Source organism: Sciurus carolinensis, chromosome 9 (assembly GCF_902686445.1).
Source record: "Sciurus carolinensis chromosome 9, mSciCar1.2, whole genome shotgun sequence".
Lineage (NCBI taxonomy): Eukaryota > Metazoa > Chordata > Mammalia > Rodentia > Sciuridae > Sciurus > Sciurus carolinensis.
The window spans coordinates 61021753-61044441 of NC_062221.1; the positions used below are offsets into that span (position 1 = coordinate 61021753).

Here is a 22689-nt window from a genome sequence, read left to right on the forward strand (position 1 = left end):
CACAAGGCCCTGGGTTCAATCCCCAGCACCGCAAAAAAAAAAAAAAAAAAAAAAAAAGAACTCAATAGGAAGAGTTGAATACCTCACATAATGATATGAAAGCCTTCCTGGAATTATTTGCATTAAAATTTTGCCTTCCTCATTAAAATATATCCTCATAGAGAGCAAGTCCACTATTTCCATACGATAAGTCAAATTCCTTGTGTAACAAATAAGAAAGGTAAATATCATTCTTTAAACTTGTTTTCACATCTGTGTAAACAGATGGTGCTAATAACAGCTGCTCCATTATATAAGAGTATTATGTCAGCAAGAGAACTACTACTATTACAGTGATATAAATCATAATAAGATGTATAAATTTTAACATGTCATATGCTAACAAGTATCATTTTTTAAATTATATTACTGCCTCTCTCTAGGCAACTGATTTTCCAGGCCAACCTACATGTATAGTCATTACCTTTTCATTAGTCTGTGTTTGTACGACTGTGTGTGAAAAAGAGATAAAATGGGGCATATATGAGCTGTTAGAATGTGATGGGAAGAATTCTTTAGTTAAAGTTAACTAATTGGGGTGACCTGTATGGGGAGAGGGTGTAAAGGGTGGACGTATCAGATGGCAAGGGCATTTATTCCATCAGGGTCAGCAAATATTGTCTCCATAAAAAGTCTTGAAATAAGGCCACCAAGACTAATTGAAGCTCTTCCTCTATACAAATAAAGGTGAAAGCTAATGTGCTTTGGCTAAGAGGTCATCTGTAAACCTTTACATAAAAAAATCCACACCCAGTAGTTACATAAATTCAGCATGCCCAGACATGAAATATATTAAGAACCGGTACAAATTCAGAGGAACAGGAGTCCTATAGTAGTCTGCAGGTAGAAATTAGTTCCTCACCTGAAAAACCAGGATGAAATGGAAATATGGCTTTCTGACCTTCACTTCAGAATAAATACAAGAGAAAATATGAGGAGGTGTGTGAGGGCAGTTCTCACACCTCTGAATTCCATCATTAAAGGGATAATTTATACAGATAAAATATGCAGTATAAAGGTAGGATATAGCTAAAAGTCATGCTTTACAACTTATTTCTGTAATATGAATTTTTTCAAATCTATTTTCACATCTACTAGATTGGGGTGATAAAGATAATATCAGAAAAAAAATGCAAAGATTCAAAATATCTTATGCCACAAAATAAGCACAAAAATATTAGGAAAAAGATTTTTGTTTCCAATGGGTACATAGAAAAGTGCAAGACAATATAACTTCAACAAAATCATGCAAAACCATAACTTATTTTTGAATCCATTGAAAAGGTCACTAGACAATAAAAGATACTAAATTTCAGTTGGTTATAAGCCTTTGCAAGGAAAATTGGTTCACAAACTGCCTCACCTTTGGTAGAGAATTTAAGAACAGGTTTCATGATGGTGATTTAACCACCATAAACAAGGTTAAGAAAAACAGCTGAAATTTGCAGATTTTTAAAATAAATGTGTAGGCTTCATGAGAATTTCCTGGAAGCCCCAGACGTAAGTGAAAACTATATTTATATGCCAGATCTATAATATGCAAAAAATGCACATACATAAACACAAATATCAGAGATTGGATTCAGAAGAGAAAACAGTATATTTATTAAAAGCCAGGTCAAGAGAAACATTTGAATGGAGATACAGAGAAAAAGGAAGTATTGAAAAACCCAGACCATCCAATATCTGTGGGAAAGTATCAAATGATCTAACATATACATAACTAGTGTAACAGAAAGAAGAGAGAAAGAGAATGGGGACAAGAAAAAATATTCCAGGAGATAGTAAACAACTTTTCCTCTAATTAAAGACAGAATGTAATGAAGAAACTCAGAGAATTTCGAGCAGGTTATAGAGAAAAGCACAACTGAGTAGCTCAACTACAAACAGATAATAGCAGACTTTCCATCAAATAGTGTGCAATCCAAAAGAAAATAGAGAATTAATTTTATTTAAAAAGAAAATCTGGGGCTGGGGTTATAACTCAGTGATAGAGAACTTGCCTAGCACATATGAGGCACTGGATTCAATCCTCAGCCCCACATAAAAATAAATTTGAAAAAATAAAGGTATTGTGTCCATCTACAACAAAAAACATACTTAAGAAAAAGAAAGAAAATAAAATCTGGACTGGGATTGTAGCTCAGTAGTAAAGTGCTTGACTAGCCTTGTCAATCCCCAATACCACAAAAGAAGGAGAAGAAGAAGAAGGAGGAGAGGGAGGAGGAGGAGGAGGAGCGGGAGGAGGAGGAAGGGGAGGAAGAGGAGGAGAAGAAGAAAATCTATCTGCTTAGAATTTTATAAGGAGGAAAAAAATATACTTAAAAATGGATGAATAAAGCACTTGTTTAGAGATAAAACTAGGAAAAATGTTTAAAGAAGTTGAGAAAAATGAGGATGGCACTACTCTGAAGTGTGACTCTAAGCACACACGTACAGCAGCTTCAGCAATGGTAACTGCAGGTAAATACAGAAATTTCTTGAAGTCATGTAAATCTCTAAAATAGTTATGTAAACCAAAAGCAGAAAAAAAATAATTGTGGGGTTATGACAGGTAAAATTAAAATGTGTAATAACAATTCTGTAAGGGTTGAAAGGGAAAAATGGAATACTGCCAAAACATTGGCCTATTACATGTCAAGTGGAAAAATGTGAATTGGGGGAAGACTGTAGCAATATGGTAATGCATATTATATACTTAGAGCAGCAACTTAAAAAATAAACGTTAGTATAAATACCTTATGGTTTGAATGTGAGGTATCCCCCAAAATCTCACATGTGAGACAATGCAAGAAAGTTTAGAGGAGAAATGATTGGGTTATGGAATTCTTAACCCAATCAGTGAACAAAACTCCTGTTGGGATTAACTGAGTGTTAAAAGAAGGCTGGTAGGATGTGGCAGGGGGAGATGGGTCCCTGGGGGTGTGCCTTTGGGGTAGATATTTTGTATCTGGCAAATGGAGCCTCTCTATGCTGCCTGATCATCATGTGAGCTGCTTCCCTCTTCCACACTCTTCCACCACCATGTTCTCCTCCCCAGGAGCTCCTAGGAATGGAGCCGGATGTCTAAGTACTGAGACCTCTGAAACCATGAGCCCCTAAATAAACTTTTCCTCCCCTAAAATTGTTCTTGTCAGGTCTTTTAGTCACAGCAGCAAAAATTCTGACTAAAATAAAATAATAATCCAGAGTAAAGGAAAATGGAAGAAAATAAGGAACAGAAAACAGATGGGACAAAAAACAAACAACTTTCCAGATAGTAATTATAAATCTAAGTACATCATCACTGGATTAAATATAAATGGTTGAATCATACCAATTGAACTTTAGAGTTTGTCAGAATGTAGGAAGGGAGGAGCATGAAGCCATCCTACGCTCTCTATAGGAAACTATTTTCAAATAAAAATTAAAAAGGAAATTTATACCATACCAACAATAGTAAAAATAAACAAATTAATATCAGGTAAAGTAAACTACAAAACAGTGAATCTTTATTAGAAATAAATTTCATAATGATAAAGGCATAAACACTGATAAAGAGCTTTAAAATGGAGCTAATAGGACTGAAAACAGAAATAGAAAAATTTATAATTTTATCTAGTAATATCAGCAATCCTTCAATTATCAAGAGGAAAAGTAGACCAAAATTATTAAAATATAGATTTAAACATTACCAGTCAACTGAAATTAGGGGAAATTTATAGAATCCTCCACTCAATAACAACAAAAGAAACTTTTTTTTTAAAAGTTCATATGAACTTCACCAAGGTTTGGTATATAGTCAGTCATAAGACAAATGTTGACAAATTTTAAAATTAAATAATATAAAGTACCCTCACTGACAACAAAATAATTAAGCTAGAAATAAACAACAGAAGAATATATAGAAAAATCACTAATTATTTGGAAATTAAATGACATGGCTACATAGCTAATTGTATAACAATAATTTTTAAAAAATATCTCAAACAATAAAAAATTAAAAACAGCATTTCAAAATATATAGCTAGAGTGGTGGGTGCTTGGAGGAAAATTTATAACATTAAATGTATATATTAGAAAAAAATACATGATCATTTAAGCATCTACGTAGGAAAATTGAAAATTATGCACAAGTTAAATCCAAAGGAAGGAAATAATTCAAAACAGAAGTCAATTAAATTAAATGATGAAAATAGTAGAGAAAAATCAATGAAAACAAGTGCTAATTATTTGAATAAATAAAATGTATAAAATCCTAGACTGAATGATCAAGAAAAAATGGGTAAAAATATAGAATTAAGAATAAAACAGGGACATCATAATAGCTCTGAGAGATATCAAAAGAAAAAATAATAGTATTAAGAACTTTAATAATTAATTAAATTAGTATAGTCAAAAGACACAAGCTATGTGAATGAACTTAGGAAAAAAACAGCTCAAATGATTAGCCCTGTACCTGTTAAAGAAGTTGAAATTTTCCATGAAATCTTTCCCACAAAGAAACAAATGGCTCAGATGAATTCATTAGCAAATTTTCCATTTATTTAAGAAAGAAAAAATACAAATTCTACAAATCTTTCCAAAAAAAAGAGTTGAAGATATAATTCTTCCCATAAAGATGATACCAAAACTTGAAGAGTATATTTAAAAGAAATAAAAGGTCCAGTTCCCTTATGAATAAATATTCTTTAAAAATATTAACAAAAGGTAAATATACTCGTACATCAACATAGGAAAAAGATAATACATCATGAACAAGGGGAGTTCATCTTAGGAAGATAAAGTCATAATTCATTCTATCTACAGACTCAAAACAACATCTTCTCAATAATCAAAGAAAAAAATTAAAAACTAGTGACATGGATAAATCTCAAAAGCATTAGTCTAAGTGAAAGAAACCAGACACCAAATACTATGTACTGGATATATTTCAATACTATGGTCTTTGGGAATAGCAAAAATTTGGTCACAGAAATCAGATCAGTGATTGCTAGGACCTGTGGGTCAGATAAGGGACAGACTGAAAAGGGACATGAGGGAAATTTGGAGGTTAATAGAAATGTTGTGTGTGATTACAATGAAAGTTACATACAGCCTACATTTGTCAAACTCATCAAAGCGTATTCCTTAAAAGGGTAAGTTATGTGTATGTAAATTAGACTTTAATAAACTGGACTTAGAAGAAAGAGGAAGCATTAGATAATAATACCAACAAGAGGGTCAATTCTTGTCACTTTGGTCTTTACATAGGACCCCACTGTATGCCTCTTAGCACTGTTTTAAGGTTAATAAATGTCCTGGATCTCTTTTATTTCCCCTCTCTTAATTCCTTTTCTAGTGGATTTCACTAAAGGGAAACACAGGAAATCATAGCAAGGAAGTTGAGTAGAACCTCAGTGTTCATTACGTGTGTTCCCTCCCCCCCACTGATTGTTTTTGACTGGTTTTGTCTTTTGATGTGAGGTCAGACTTCTTCTGCTGGACAACTTTTTCTACCTGGATCCCTCTGTCTTTGGGTCCCTGTAACAATCTAATCTAATGACCAGGAGGTGTCTGGTGATTGTTGGTTAACTGTACTGCACTATCCCTTCTGGTTCCTATACACTATACCCAAATTACATTTCCCTCAATTTGAATGACCTTCTCTTTACTGCCAGAATCCAAACTGATACAAATAACAGGTTCAACCCCTGATCCCATCACTTCTAAGCTATGAGGACTTGGGCTATCTATTTAACAGAGTGGAATTTATTTTTTAAATTTATTACATATGAATAATACCTCCTTGGCAAGGCGGTCAGGGGAATTAAATAATGATATGTTATCTGAAAAATCTTTCATTAATATTTTCTTCCTTTCTCATCTTAGTTTCTTCCCATCCATCACTAGATGTTTATTTTCCTCATCTTCTATTCATTTGCATGCCCTCATTTCTCCTCTCTCTTTAAAGATATTTGAATTTTTCTATCAGGTACAAATGCATCCAGTAAGTCACTTAGCAGTGTATAATATTCAGAAGTCTGTATAAGTAGCTTAAATGTACCATGGTTGTGTTCCTGGAATAAACTGTTTCTATTTCTACTGCTGCAGAACAGTTAAGTCAAACTTTTGAATTAGGTCAACAAAATCCACAAATAGGGTGGAATCTTTGGACTGTCTAAGCAGGGACGGATCTGGAATAAATCAGCCACAGATATCACTTGTCAGCATGCGAGGGGAGGCATTTCCAATAAGGGTAGAAGGTACGTCATGAATATTGGCTATGGAAGCATTATGATGCGTCCTTTAAATCTATATTGAGAGTTTTCCATCATGTGGATTCAAGCAAACATAATTGTTTTATGGCAGTAATGTCTAAACAAGTGTCCACAATTAGGTCGTATTTTTATCTTGACTTGTGAACTATCACTGCCAACTACTCAAATTTCAAACTTGTTGAGACATATGTTATCCCTGGAAACCTTTCATAAAAATGAAGCATTTTACTGTCCCACCAATTCAGTGTGCTCTAGTCAGTTCCCCTATCTAGTTCCAAATTAACCATGTAATAGTTCCTATACTAGTGAGTAGTATTTTAAATGGCTTTTAAGCAAAACCAAAAAGAGCAAATTTATTTCTGTTTGTGCAAAAACATAATCTGGTTTGGATTCTCTTTTCTTGCCTTTAACCAGTGAGTCAGAAATGCAGCTATGGGCAAAGAACTGGATACGGAATTAGGAAATCTGTATTTGAAATCTGGCTCTGATAGTAACCCCTAGCTGTATGTTCTCATGAAGACACTTGATTTATCTGAGCCTCAGTCTCTGTATGTGTTAAATGGGGATCTGCTGGTGAAGCAAATAAGCCAATAATGATCTAATGTCATAATATATTACCTTTAAAACTTAAGCATTTATTTTTTACTAATTTGTGTATTTAAGGATATACATGTGAATAGTAGGAGATGAAAATGGAGAAAACTTTCAGACAGAGGCAGGAATATTTGGATTGAAAGAAAATTAAAGTACTGGAGAACAAGAGCAAGATAAGAATGATTACGATGTCTGCATTTTTAGCCCACATGTCACAGTTCGGTATTTATAGGTTTGCTAGTGACAGCCTTCCCAGTATAGCCTTGTTAATTATGAAGTAGCTGCTGGTTTCACTGACACAGCACTGTGCACCTGACTGAGGCTGGAACTATTTATCATTTCCATGGACAATCATTTAATTTAAAGGTCCAAAAAACACACCAATAAATCCGTTTGGTTTTCTGATTATAATCTCCCTAAATCTTACTTTGAAATGCCCTGGTGACTTTAACAAATCTTAGTGCATTTAATTTCCCAAATATGATTTGTAATATTCAGAGTTGGACTAAAACCTCAGGAAGAGGTGATGGGTCGGAAACGAAACACAATACTAAATGTAGACTTAAATTTTCCAGAGTTAAGCTCCCATTGCTACTTAAATGCCATAATCAAAGCAATAGATAGAATAAATAAAGGAAGAAAGGGGGAGAGGAAAGGAAGGAGGGAGGGAGGAAAGAGGAGGAAGGAGGGAGGGAGGGAAAAGAGAGAGAAGGGAGCTTGAAGAGAGGCTTGGGAACATGTTCAGTGGAAAATCTGTAGAAATGATGTAAGAGACAGCAAAGGCAGGGATTGGAGTAAGGGGTGTATAGCTGAGACTATAAAAACTCAGAGAAAACTCACCATCAGGGCTGAGTTTGGGAGAAACTGCACATACAGGACTCTAAGGTTAGGCTCCCCTGGTTTTTCACAAGGTAAGTTAAATGTAAAAATTTATAAAGATCTAGGGAATTATTTCTTCTTAACTAGTATATTTACTTACACATACTTGTGAAATATTTTATGTCTTGATTTTGTTAAAATAAGAAATGTTTTCAATAATTTTTCCCTCTTGAATAAGTAGAAAAGCTAGGATATTTTTATAGCACAAGCTTAAGGTGAAGCTTATAGTTTGCTCAGACACTATTTTTCTTAGATTGCTTTGTACTTCTTTTTCATTTCAAAAGAGAAAGAAAACTCAAGAGAATGATTCTGTCAGTAGAAGTATTTTGCTTTCATCACAGAAGCTAAATATCAGAAAAATTCTAATACATAAAAGTGACCTAAATAACCTGGATAGAAAAGAAAATTTTCTGTTAACCTTATTTCTACCAAAATTAGAATTTAAGAACATCCTAAATTAATCAAATTCTCTATTCTATATTCATGAATCCTAAAACACCCTGTTTTCTTATTATAAAAATAAAATATGGAAATATGGTTTTAATATAGTTGAAGTGATTTAAATCATGTGTATTATTTAGTATTTGAAGTATTATTGCTATTTGGTGATTGACTTAATAAAATAAAATAAACATTTGAGTTCTGTTTGAGGACAAATTTAAATTGTTGTTTCAGATTGGAAATAGAAGCATATGCTCAATACATTCAGCTCTAACAATGTAAAATAGCACTCCTTTGAATTACCATAATAGATGTTATAGAATTAGGAATGTGAGAATTATTTGTTTTTGAGTAATCCTTCGAGAAATGGATTATGGTGATTTTAATGTCCATATAAGTTATAGAAAAGACAGTGGCATAGATAATGGTCTACCCAAAATAATCAGGCACATTTTGTATGTCCTTTGCTCTTTGATGCTACTCAATAGTCTCATGGAGATTTCCTAAGAGCCTTTTATAGATAAAAGTTCAAGTACACCCTCTAATTGAGTTGCTCTGTGGCTTCATTCAAGAAGTCCATTCACTGAATCTCTGAGCTAATCTTTAGATATGACCTCATTAACTTCTTTGCCAATACTCATTTACTGTAATCCCTCCCCACCAGAAAGCTTTTGCTTAGATTCCATGGCACCAATTGGAGGAGAACAAGCTTTGTTAATCCTGATAGCAACAGCTTTGTGACCCTGGACAAGTGCTGCAATCTATGGGGTGTGAGATAGGTGAGATGCAAGTTCCTTTATAGCCCGGGACACCCTACTAAGCAGACCACACCACCTCAGTTGGATGATATCTCTGATTTAAGTCACTTTTTAGCTAAAGCTCTCCTCCTTTCTTCAAATAAGTGTTAGGACACCACTCTGGAGCAGAGATTAGTGTCACGTGTTGCCAGGTGCCTCAGTTGTTTGCACTGCTTGCTGGTCCTCTGCATTTTCCTTGCTCTGTTCTAGTCACCAGCATGGACTCAAGTCTCCTTACCAAGCACCTGCTCCTTCCTTAACCATGCCTTCGCCACCAACTTGCTCTGCCCCTTGCATATCTCCTCTCCCTTAAGCAAGTTCATTCTCCTTCTGTTTAGTGCTAAATTCAACAATGTGTAGTATCACCCTCTCCCTTCTAAAGTTCTGTATTCCTTTGATATGTGAGGTTCCAAACATGTGAAAACTGTGCTTTTTAAAATATCACATGAAATGATATTAAAAATTCATTTCAGTTAATAAATTAGAAGAATAATTATGCTTTGGATTGAACTGAGCTCTCTTCCCTTTGTTTTCTACCCTGGAAGATATTCTCTATTATTACATACTAATATTTTCATGGAAATATTATTACTGAAAACAATGACAATGCAGTAAATGCTACTTAGAACTCTCTTTAGTGAAATTCCTTACCCCAACTCAATATTATTTTCTTTATTATGCTTTATTTTCTATCACTGTGTTGTAATTCTAGATTCTAAGGACTAATTTTATTCCTTGAAATTAAGAATGCAAACTGATATTTTTTTCATAAAAATAAAAAAGGTTTTTAAGTCACTACATTTGGAAGGCAATGTTAGGATAATATTATTATTTATTAATTGATTTATGTCAATCTCTTTACCTGTATTATTTTTACTCCTCACAACAAACCTGAAAAGTATGTCTTTAACCCCATTTGCCTGATGAATATGTTAAAATACAGAGGCTAAGTAAAATGCTACATCAGGATACAAATCAAGTTCTATGAAACATAAGATTTGACACATTTCTACTACTGCACATTTTTGTAATGGAAAGTGTATATGTAATACCAGGAGTTAAGAGACCAGGGTTCTAAAGTAACTCAGCTTAACCTTAGTTCATTAGTTTTAGACAAAATAGAATTATAATGCTTTACATATTGATCTATCCTGACTTGTGAGTTCAAAGGGCATAAATTAATTTCCAAATAAACACTGCAAATTATTTAAAGGTTGTTTATAACAGTTATGGCTGAAGGAAATGAATGCATTCCAGAGTGTCTATTCTTGTGGGAAGAAATCTCTGCAAGAGAGCAACCTGAAGGACCAAGAGAATGACTTACTTTTGTTTATATCCCTGGTACCTGACATGCTGAGTATGCCTCATAAATGTATCCTGTGGTTGAGTATTATAAAATTTATTTTTTCCTTCTTTAGTTGTATTTTGAAAGGTACTGTTTCATTGATGATATTGGCTTGCTTATGCTATTTAAATGTAAGATTTTTATTAAATGTTATACATAGGGTACAAAGTGGGATGAAGAGCAAAGGGGGTGGTGTATCCCACATTATCCTAAGGCTTATTTATATGTTATATTTTACTTCCTTTATTCACCTTTACCCTCTGAAAGTCTTTTAATGCTCCATAAAATTTACCTCTGTACTGAATAGCCAACCAACTTGTTTATGAACAGCTTTACATCTTTTCCCTATCCATAGTTTTAAAGGTTCCCTCTTTTCCCATTTGTGAGCATAAGAATTAAAGAACAAATTTTCTTAGCAGAATTGTCTACAGTCATATGCAAAAGTTCTTTTCAACTTGTACATGTCATAGTTTTATATCAAGAAATGTTTAGTTATTCAGAGATCTAAGTACAGAGTAATGTCTAATAAGGAGAGCTTTTAAACTCTGGAGGAATGATCATTGGAGAATGGTGCAGCATGTTGCTTTCTTCAAGAATCTATGATGTGAAAAAGTAATGGCCATGTCAGGATTCTAGCAAGAACTTCATCACATTTTAACATAGATGTAAAGATTTGGATCAATCTTTTTTCTAAACCTAGATGACTATTGATATGCATTAACAGTATCCATATTGATAACACTGGGATATTAATATCTGCCCTGCATGTTTGTTTTACCACATGAGGCTTCTTCACTCATTCATTCAATAGGTGATGTTGAATCCATGCCAGGTATTCAACTAGGTGTTAAGATTGATTTGGGGAATATGGCATAATCTTTGCTCTAAGGAGTTTACAGCCACAAATAAACTTGGTAAACACACAGATCTGGGTTTGCTAATAAATAGGATCTTTCTTTAAAGTAGTATTGTGGGTGTCTGTCTCCTTTTTTTTTTTTTTTTTTCAAATAAGAGACTACTCATCTGAAAATTCCAACTAAACAAACAACCAAAAGAAAAAAGCAGAGGCACTTAAACACAAAATTTTTGAGATTTTTGGAAGGCAATAGCATCAGAAAAGAATGAAGATAGTGCCAAATAGAACGAAATCAGATATATTTGTGCACTAGAAAATTATCATTCTTCCTGATTTGTGTCACACAGGGAATGTCATTTTAAAAGACATATGTCCACCTCATTAACAATTCATCCATAAAAATCTTGCTTTATATGAAATTAGTTTTGGAGATGGAAAAATGTTTTATACTTCCACAAATAAGTTGTACTTGAAAGAGCATGTAACTGGGATTCTGAAAATGTAAGTTGTTGTTCTGGCTCTTCTAATTGGCTTTGTGACTTTGGAAATTTTACTACTGCCAATTGAAGAGCAATGAGAAATAGGGAAGAACCCATACCTAGTATTTTAATTCTTTAAATAATTGCAAAGTGTTAAATTTCTCACTTTCAGTTTGCACTTTCTTTTCAGAACCATATTCTCCATAAGGATGTCCATCACACAATTTGTTAAAATTAAATTTTATAAGAAGAATCTTAAATTAGTAATTCTCAGATGTATTTTATGAAAGTGATATAGATGAAATATGTGACAGAAGCTACAAGCTATAATTCTATTTCTCTTGATTCAATTGCTCCTCAGTGATTTAAAATCTCATATTTGAGTCTGTGAGGATTGTAAACAAGGTCCCCATGTGTAAAGGACTAAGTGGCACAACCATACTCAGTTGTGTTGTTTGTGGGCCCAACTTCACCAAAGGCTATGGAATCACACCTCCATTAAAGAAGAGTCCAACAGCATGAGGTTCAAGGAAGTGTGTCAACCAACTAATTGGCTTCATACTGAAATAGACTGCAAACAGCCTTCTTTTAAATTCTATTCAAACATTGTTACTCATTGAAATATCAGGATTGTCTACATAAGGAAAAACTGTAATTGTTTTTCTTGAATTTTTAATACAAATTTTGCAGATTCTCTCTTTATGAATGGCTCTAAATTGTGTAGGTGATTGTTCAGTGCATGTAACCTTTGTTTTCTAAAAGAGCTTGGCTTCAAAGATCTACCTTCAGCTTAATCATGAATTTTACAACATTTAATCAATTTTTTCATATCATCTTATGCTTTACAACTGTTTTCATGCACCTTTTTAAAGTTGCCAGTGCAAATATTTTATCTATGATAAAATAAGAAATATTATGAGAGTTTTTCATAGGTAAATTCACATCTTTATATGTTTTTAATAAATAACATTAAATAGACAAATATGCTTATTGCTCTTATTGGCAACTCTAAATATATTGCATAATTTTCACTACTTCTAAACCAATAAAATAATTAAATTTAACTAAAATTTATTAATTAAAATTTTGTGAATTAAAAAAGTGACTTTTATTTGACAATTTAAGAATCTTAGTCAAAGTCACCGGGTTGATAAGGAGCACAGCAAGGATATTTATCCCCATCTTTCAAATCTAATCTTGAGTTTTTCCTCACCATCCCAGAAATAATTTTTCTGATGTTATTGAATAGTTGTTCATTAACTGAAAGTTTTATTTTTAAAATATTCATTTACTCATAGCCAAGACTTTTGGAGTAACATTATATAGCAAATATATGCAGATATAATTAATTATGTGATATTGGTGGAAAATTCTTATTATCAAAATCTCCTGATTTATTTCTTTTGGATAAATTCCAAGGAGTGAGATAGGTGGGTCATATAGTGGTTCTATTTCCTAGTCTTTTGTGTAATCTCCATAGTGCTTTCCAGAGTGGTTATACTAATTTGCATTCCCACTAACAGTATGTGAGTGTACCTTTTCTCCCACATCCTCACCAGCATTTATTATTACTTGTATTCTTGATAATCACCATTCTGACTGGAGGGAGATGAAATCTCAGTGTAGTTTTGATTTGCATTTCCCTGATACCATAGTGATACAGGTACATCAATGTTTATAACAGCACAATTCACATATCCAAGCTTTGGAACCAGCACAGAGGCCTGTCAACAGATAAATGGATAAAGAAAATGTGATATCTATACACAATCGAATTTTACTCAGCCATAAAGTAGAATGAAATTGTGGCTTTTGCTGGTAAGTGGAAGGCACTAGAGAACATCATGCTAATTAAAATAAGCCAGACTTAGAAAGTCAAAGGTCCAATGTATTCTCTCAAGACCAAAATAGGGGAAAATGTGAAGGGCAGGGAATCCCATAAAAATAGAAGGAAGATCAATGGAGCAGAGAAAGGAGATGGAGGGGAAGGAAGGAGAGACAGGAAAAGGGAGGAACTGTGGAATAAAATGACTGAATTATGTTTTGTACATATATGAATATACCATAGTGGATTTCACCTGTATGTATAGCTATAAAACACTGATTTTTAAAAACTATGAATAAATATAAGAGCAGTAAAGTAGGGGAAGGCAAACAAAGGTAGGGAGAGGGGGAAAAAATGGGAAGTACTGGGACTAAATTGGAGCAAATTATATTTCATGCTTGTATAATTACTTCAGAATGAACCCCAGTATTATGTATAATGATAATGCACTAATAAAAACATAAAGAACTCTCCTGTTTTTGTATCCATCCTTCTGCATCCACTAAGATTTTTGATGTCTGAGAGCCTGTTCAAATAATCATTTTATCTTGATAGACTATTCCAAATGGTGAGGAGTAGGCCTCAGTCAACTCTTTAAAATTATTAATTTTAATTATGTGATTTTAAAATTATATCTGATAATTGAGTTGAGTATCATACTATCCTTCCCTTCTCTGAGCCCAAAAGAGGGGACATAACTGTACTTTATGGCATCTTGAATCTTAGTGCTAATAATTGTTTGTTTTGAAACTGTAGGGGAATGCATCTAGTGGCTTATCCATAATGAAAAAAAAGGAAAAGTTTTTTAAAAAATTCCATGTAAAGTTTTGAAAGTTTGTGTTTGTGTGTGTACCCCATATTTTATCAGTTCTTTCCTACATTTAACATCTCTGAATATGGAAGGAGTCTTATATTTGACAACATGTCACAATTTAATGAATAGCATTTTTCCTTTTTTAAAACACATTTTAAAAATAGAATATCTCACTATAAGTGACATCTTAAAAGCAAAAGTTTGGAAATTCTTTCACCTAGAAATACCTAAAATTATAGAGGAGAATATTTATGTCAAAACCAGGATGTGTCTTCTGCATAGCGTCTAGCTTGATGTGAGGAACAGCAGGAAGCTTCTCCTAGCTAAAGCTGTACCAACTACCATCATTTCCTTCAGCAACTAGCTTTACTGACTGACTTTAAAAGCCAAAGTAACATCAGCAGTCAGTTATGAACTCTGTTTTATTTTGTATAGAGAAGAAAGGGTTTGCAAACATCACATCATTAAATACCAGCAGAGGCAGTGAGGAACCTCAACCCCAGGACTCCTGCATCAGGTCTTTCTATCACAGAGAACTGCATGAACTTTGTGCTAAATATTGTTCTTTGTAGACCCTCTTTAAAATAAATATAGATTGACAGAGAAAGAGAGAGAGAGAGAGAGAGAGAGAGAGAGAGAGAGAGAGAGAAGACAGCAGAGTAACTGAAATTTATAGTTACTCTGCTGTCTACTATATCTCAAGCTTTTCTCTGTGTTCAAAAAGGTCTATGTGACTGTAACTTAATGAATTGGGTTAAGGGGTGAGTTGAAGAACTAACAGTTGTAGCGATTTAGTGGTCATGATGATTCAACTTGCCTTTTCAGAGAAAAAAGCCTGGATGCAGTGTTGTCAGCAGGCACACATGACCATTCCACGGTGTCAGAACTAGGCTCCCTTTGTAAAATGTCCTGTTATTTTTTTTTTCTTTAAATGGGAAAAGAAGGTAAATAAAAAGTGAAAGTTGAATTAATCCATAAATCTTTATCTTTAATTAAGTACTTAATTTTTAATTTTTGTTGAAAATGTGGCTGGAGTAGAGTCTGTTTTGAATATATTCAATCACGATATTGGGGAAAATAAAAAATTCCCAGTTGGTATCAAGATTCATCCCAAAACCCGGTAGATTTGAGTTTCTAACATTTGTATCAACTATCCATATGTCAAATGTTAATTGCAAAGTCTCAGATTGAAGAGAAATGTTTTTAATCACTTGAGTAGTTTTTCTTCAAATACAGATAATTTAAAAGTTTTATTAGTGTTAAGATGTATTAGGACTGATACTGGCTCACAATGCTTCTCTTTTTCACCTTTATCATCTTGAAATTTAGCACTTTGGTTCAGTTTGCTCTTTCTTATTTTCAAATAATGATTTTCAATCTATTTTTTTCATTTCCAACCACTTCAGAGATTTGTTGTTCACAATAACGATGAATAATGATGATGCACTGATTCTTAATAATGAAACATTTTTCTTCATTTTAATAATCTCACTGAACTCTGGTTTAAACATATTTAAGGCAGTTTCTGTGCCTGCACTTTCATAGCAGCATGTCAATATAAACTATCACTGCTCTAGAGGAATAAGCAATATATGTTGCTTCCCCAACTTAAAAGATAAAACTTCATGTCTTCCATTTTGATCTATCTACCACTGTTCCAACCTGAGTTTGGAGGAGTCTTTCAGGACGAAAATTCTTACATGTGGAAAAGCTATGAAACAGAGCTGAAGACATTAGACTATGTGAAATATTTCTCTTGGATCTTTTGGAATATTATATGTTTTTACTTTCTAAACAATATTCCAGTTGTCTAAGAATGAAAAACACACAAAATCTTATAAAGTAAATCCTACGTTCACTTGTCTCTTTTGAAATTCTTCAATACTCAGAGGAATACTACTAAATAAAAATGATCGATGTGCTGAAAAAGTACACATTCTTACCCTTTGGTGAATTTACATAGTCAATGAACATCCCTGAGGTTCTCTCTGTGAACCAGAGTGTACATGGGATTTAGGAGATTTTTAAGCCATGTGCTATATTTATGCACTATCAACAAAATAGGGAAATGGGCCTAAAGGTAGTCTTTTCCTTTCCTCCCTATAATTTCCTCTGTTTCTAATTTTGTAGAAATCAAGTTTCAACTGGTTAATCAAATGTCTTTTGTGTGGCAGGTGCCAGGGTGCTTGTTTTCATTAGTGTACCAAATGCCATATTTAGGAACTTGGCCTTTTGGTTAACTGGCTACAAGCTTGGCTTTAAACCATTAAATGCGTGTATTTAACTCGGCATTTATTTTTACATCTCCCTTTCCAAATAATCAGGATGTGGTTATCTGTTAGATGATATATTATGACTTTTTTCCTATACACACCCAAGCACAAAAATATATGCCTCAGACATAATCATCAATATTGTAAACACCCATCATCCTGTGCCATTTATAAGATTACAGAAATGGAGAGAAACCTTAGTAAGATGTGTATAAAAATAGTTAAAGGAAATCCACATGGAAAGACTTATAAAATTGAGCAATTTCACACTTTGTAACCTATTTTTAACATAATAAAAATGAGGAAGGAAAACATCACAATTGTAGTTTATCTTTGATTAAATGAGAGAACTCTATTTTAAAAGAATATATATAAGAAACATGAGATCAGTTTTAAAAATATAGCTATGTTTCTTAATATATTTTCCTTTATAGGAGGAAAGTCAAGGAAACATCAAAAAGATGAGCGCAAATTATGATTAAGTGGCTGATTTTCTAAAGGAATAACTAAGGCAGTGTTTGGTTGGTTGCATTATTTATCATCTATTTTCTCAATTTAGAGACATAGTCATGATTTATTGTTTTTTGATATTTAGCAAAAATACTCAAATCAAATATCAGTTTAGCAAAAAGAAAACAAAGAATTTACTGCTCCCTTCTAGGAAAAGATGGAAAAAAGAGACTAGATAGTGAATAGCAATAAGTGTGAGATTCCAAAATAAATTATTTGATGAAATAATGAGCAAGTAGTTTGGGCTAAACTATGTGAAAATTAAAATTATATTTAATAAAAATAATTTTTATAGGCAATACCAAAATATTTCTATCTTCATCGAATCACAATAAACATGCTTAATACCAATGCCATACTTTCTACATAAAACATTTATTTATTCATTCTAGCATATAACATATCACTAAGATTTGCACTGACGTTTTGAGACAACAATTTTTTAAGGAAATGTCATAAAGAAAATCTTCAGTCACACCAAAATGTATGCGGTGATTAAAGAAATATTTAGTAATGCTCATAAATATTCCTTCACTTACAAATTATAAATACCACATAAAGGGGCTATGCATAAATCAATTCAATCCTCTCAAAGCTCTTATGAGGTGAGAATTACTTCTCACTTCTTGTATAAGGTAAATGAAGCTCAAGTGAGTTATATGATATATATACAAAGTTACACTAATACTAAAACAAAAAATGAGACTCAAACCCAGAACTTCAGATTCCATGCTAGCATTCCTTTCTCTTTACCCCCAGTAGGATTTTCAAATGATTGTTCCTTAAGGAAACAGAAGTGTACTGAGACTTCTCATTCATTAAGGATGAACCTTGGGGATTTTCCCAATGCTGTGTATTAAAGGCAAAGACTCTATTCAAGCTGGCTCTTACCTGCCATCTTCCCTTAATAGGGCAATGTCTCCTCCTGTACTGTGCAATGTTCAGAGTCCAGTATTCAAGCTGACAACCAGCAAACTCAATATAAATCTTAGATGAGCTTTAATTGGCTATATAATATAAATCAGAAATGTATAAATGACACAAATTTGTGCCTACTACACAGAATTATAAAAAGCCATATTTTTACATATTTACTTTTTTTAAAGATTCTAGATTAAAAATTAAGTACTTTATCTTTCCTCCATAATCTTATTCACCTTCCTTCCTCTTCCAATGCACTTATATTCATGAATCATGTTCCATCCATTTACAGTTTAATTGTATGTATATATTAAAAAAAATATGGAATTGTTTTATGTATTTCCAATTCGGGTATATAGTTCTATGACATGTTGTTTTAGTCAGTTTTTTCACTGCTGTAACTAAAAGATGTGACCATATCAATTGTACAGTAGAAAAAGTTTATTTAAGGGCTCATAGTTTCAGACGCCTTAGTCCATAGAAGGCTGGCTCCATTCCTCCAGACTCCAGGTGAGACAGAACATCATGGCGGAAGAGTGTGGTGGAGGGAAGCAGCTCACATGATGATCAGACAGCAGAGATAGAGAATGCCACTTGCCAGATACAAATATATACCCCAAAGCCATGCCCCCGAAGCCCCATATCCTCCAGCCACACCCCACCTGCCTTCAACTATCACTCAGTTAAACCCATCAGGGGATTAATTCAGTGATCTGTTAAGACTCTCACAACACAATCACTTCTCCTCTGAACCTTCTTGCATTGTCTCACACATGAGATTTTGTGGGACACCTCACATCCAAATCATAACACATGTATTGTTCTATAATTCCCATTCCTCCTCCAAAACTGTTTTATTGAAATATACAAATACACTGAAATAATTAAATAGTAAATACAAGCATATCTAAGTCTCTTGCTTTAAGTCCATAGTTTGAATAAGTCTCAATTGACAAATCCTTATCTTTTGAATGGATGACTTGGGTTGATTCCAGCTTTTTACTACTATGAACAAGGAGGGTATGGACTTCAGACACCTGTCTCCTTATAAACATGTAAGTGTTTCTCAGAGATATATACCCAGAAGCAAAATAAAGGGTCATAGGTATCACATGACCTCTTTTAACCCTTTTGTTCATTGCCCAATTTTCTTCAAATATAAGGGTCCATTTCCAACACCTTTGGCATTTTTTATATTCTCTTTTCTCTAACATTATTCTAAACATCTGCAATGGTATCTTAAATTTTTTGCTCATCTGATTGTGTAAATGGTATATTATTTCTCTTCTTATTTACATTAAATAGGCTACATATATTGTGGGATGTTTATTTTCCATTAACTTCTCTCCTTTTCTATGAAATGTCCATACATAATTTTGGCCATTTGTATTTAATTGTCTATATTTTAAATTTTATTTATCAGACTTATTTACATGTTTCTATCATTAATTTTTATTTTAAATATTTATTAATATCTTTCATTTTGTAATTTGCCTTTTGATTTTGTTTATTAGATTGGATACAGAGTTTTAACTTTGATATATTTAAATTTCACTATTTTTCTATAAGAAAAAAACTTGCATAAAAATTCGAAACTTGCATAAAAATTCTGACATAACAAGAAAATAAATTTTTGAAATTTTTAATTTAAATGTTTTCAGATATACCACATTCTCTCTGGTTCAGAGACTAACGGGTCTTTTTCTCTTTAACCTTGCCAATTGCACATATTCCTCCTTAGGTGCATGAGGCTTCTATCTCTGTATTAGACAAAGAATACAGTTATATGACTTTCTTGGACCCCAAGTTATTTTGAATTTAATTATTACTATAGCTATATGAACCCAATCTAGGTTTCTGTGGAAATGAAGCCTTGATTGAATTCATTCTGGAAGATGGACAGCTTCTAATAAGTATTAAGTTTTGTAGAAATACACTTCAGTACACAGAAGTGAATAATTTGGCTTATCATGTGCATGCAACATGCTTCTTAGGAGATTTTGTTTTCTATATTTCTGTTCAAAATTAGTCAATGCTAACCCTGATCTATGTGACCCTTAGATGCTGGACTGGAGACTGGCAAGTGCACATTTCATCCTGGCTGTGTCTTTGATGTTGTGGAGCTCAGGAAAAGTGCTTTCAGTGAATACAGCCACAGAGGTAATACGAACTAGCTTAAAGGACTTTATCTATATTTTTATGAACACAAGCTATTTTTACCGTAGTCAGGAGGTACAACTAAGAAATAGGGACATATCTTGATAACACAAAATCGAGGAAATAGGTGTTTTTCTATTTTTTTTTTTTGTTTTCTCTGTACTTCTTAAATAACATAAAGTGAGAATTTGAAATGCATCTTACAAAAGGTTTAGTCTTACATGAATTCTATAGTTTCCACTCCACCCCTGAGAATCAAGGATATCTTAAAGAAACAAAACTCTATTTTGTATATATATTAGTTGGAAGAATATTTTGTGGAGGTTGCTTTGGGAGATCATGTAAGACCTTTGCCTTTGAAGGTCTGTCTCCTCCTCTTTTGGATTTCTTTCTGGCATTCCAGCCCTTCTTCAGTTTCTGTGTTATGACCAAGAGTGAGATAAATGGAAAAATGTGATGAAAGGGAGGGAGGAGGAAAAGAAATCCCTGGAGCTAGTTTCCTCCCTTGGAGAAATATTCTCAGGCTCTTAAAAAAGAAGTAGTGTTTCCTATGCTGCAGAAAGACAGGGATCCTTAATAGAAGCAGAGGATTTGTTTTGTTTTGTTTTGTTTTGTTTTGGTGGGTCTAGGAAAGGAAGAAAAAAAAAACAGACTTCACAATTGGAGCATCCATACCTATATTATGACTTTGGATGAAGTACAAAGTGACAATATATGTAACAACTAAGCAAACAAGGTATTTTATCCTGGACCTTGAAGTTAAATTGGGTTAGTTCTGACCCATTGTTGACACTCACAGGTTACTAGTGAATAAATTACGTGGATGGAGAAATTAAGTCCTGGAAATTTTCTTCATTTTTGTATCCCTTCTATGTAATGCAGAGTCTGGCATAGAGTGGACTTTTAATAGGTTTTATAAATAAATAACAAATGAGTGATTAAAGGGAAATAGCAAGAGGTTTAGTGCTTTTTCAGAGTTCATTCAATAAATATTCATCAGTCATCTACTGAGACTAATTCTGAGTAAAATACTAGCTATGCGTTGAATAGAAAAATTAGAGATTAATCAGACAGTCATTGTCCTCAAATTATTTACAATCTGATAAGGAATACAAGTATATTGTAAACAATCTAATATTAATAAGGTAATAGGTATATAATAGGTACAATGATGAAAAAGGTATAGATAAAGCATTCTAGGATTCAGGCCTTCATTGTACAGAATCAAAACAATAATCTATGTTAAATTTTAAAGACAAGCCTGGAGTTTTTGTTTCATTTGTTTTTTCTTGGCTATATGTATTCTACCTTTGAATGTTTCCTTCCCCAGAAGTTTAGCTTTCTGTGTGAAACATAATTCCATGAGAAATTATAGAATGTTACACAAAAGGTGTGTCATCTGAACACAGGAAGTATCCACTAACTTTACCTATTTGGATTTCTTCATCTAAAGAATAGAACCATCTTTCTCTGCTCTACAGGCCTTTGATTCCGGAGTCACAGATGTGCAGTCACCACCCACAGTCCAAGAGGTGAAATCAGCCACTGACCTGGCTGCAAAACTCTTGCTCCTCGATGAGCTGGTATCTTTGGAGAACGATGTGACAGAGACAAAGAAGAAGAGGAGTTTCTCTGGCTTTGGGTCTCCCATAGATAGACTCTCAGCTGGCTCTGCAGATCATAAAGTTAAACAGAGGTAAGCGAGTCCTTTGGAGAAGGGAAATTTGCACTCTCTGATCCTTTCATTCTAGTTTCCAAAGTAAAGAGAATTACACATTAAAAAAATATATATACAGTGAAAAAAACTCTATGCCAACAGAATTAAACTTGGTATTAAACTTGTGGGTTTAATAGTGTGATTTTGGAAGTAAGTGATTAAGGAACAAAATGACTTCTGCAGTGTGCATTTGCATTCCTATCAGAAGGTTCCAAAAGGAGGATCCTCCAAAAGACAAGAACCATGGTTGTTGTGAGACATTTCTGTGTTTGGAAGGTAAAGGAGAACGTGTACATAATGGGATTACTGTTCTGATCACCTGAGTTTTCTACTTGATAGAAGCATCCAGAATACCATTGTTTTTATCCTTGATTCAAAGCTTTCCAAAACATGTGAATTAATGCATTTTCCTCTACCAAGAAATAGTGAAGAGCCCTCAGAACTTGAAACTTCAAAACATGTGTTTAAGTCAAATTTCTGCTCTTTTCTAGCCTGAAAACTTTTAAAAGTAGCTTACCCTCTGTAATTCTCAGCTTATTTGTCTACAAAATGGGTGTGATTACCTATCTCTGTAAAAAAAATCAAACATGATAATCAAATTAAAGTGCATTGTGACATTTTAATCAATGTAAAAGAATTAGAATAAATGCATCCCCCTCAATTATTGATCTCCCTTAATTAATTCATGATTAAAGAATCAGCGAGTAACTTTACAGCATTAATTCTGAACTTAATTCATTTTTTATTTCCCCAATATCTGTTCTTTATGCTGTATATTTCATATTAGCAAAGGCACAAGAGAC

General features: G+C 33.2%; 1 protein-coding gene across 1 annotated transcript in view; it reads left to right on the forward strand.

The window, feature by feature from the left end:
- The first annotated feature begins 7633 nt into the window (after positions 1-7633).
- Positions 7634-22689, forward strand: part of Ostn (osteocrin) — a 38240-nt gene continuing 23184 nt past the window's right edge. Inside the window, exons 1-3 of the mRNA XM_047564758.1 lie at positions 7634-7783; positions 20074-20172; positions 21651-21865. Of these exons, the coding sequence (XP_047420714.1) occupies positions 20074-20172; positions 21651-21865 (314 nt within the window). The 5' untranslated portion in view covers positions 7634-7783. The remainder of the gene's footprint in view (positions 7784-20073; positions 20173-21650; positions 21866-22689) is intronic.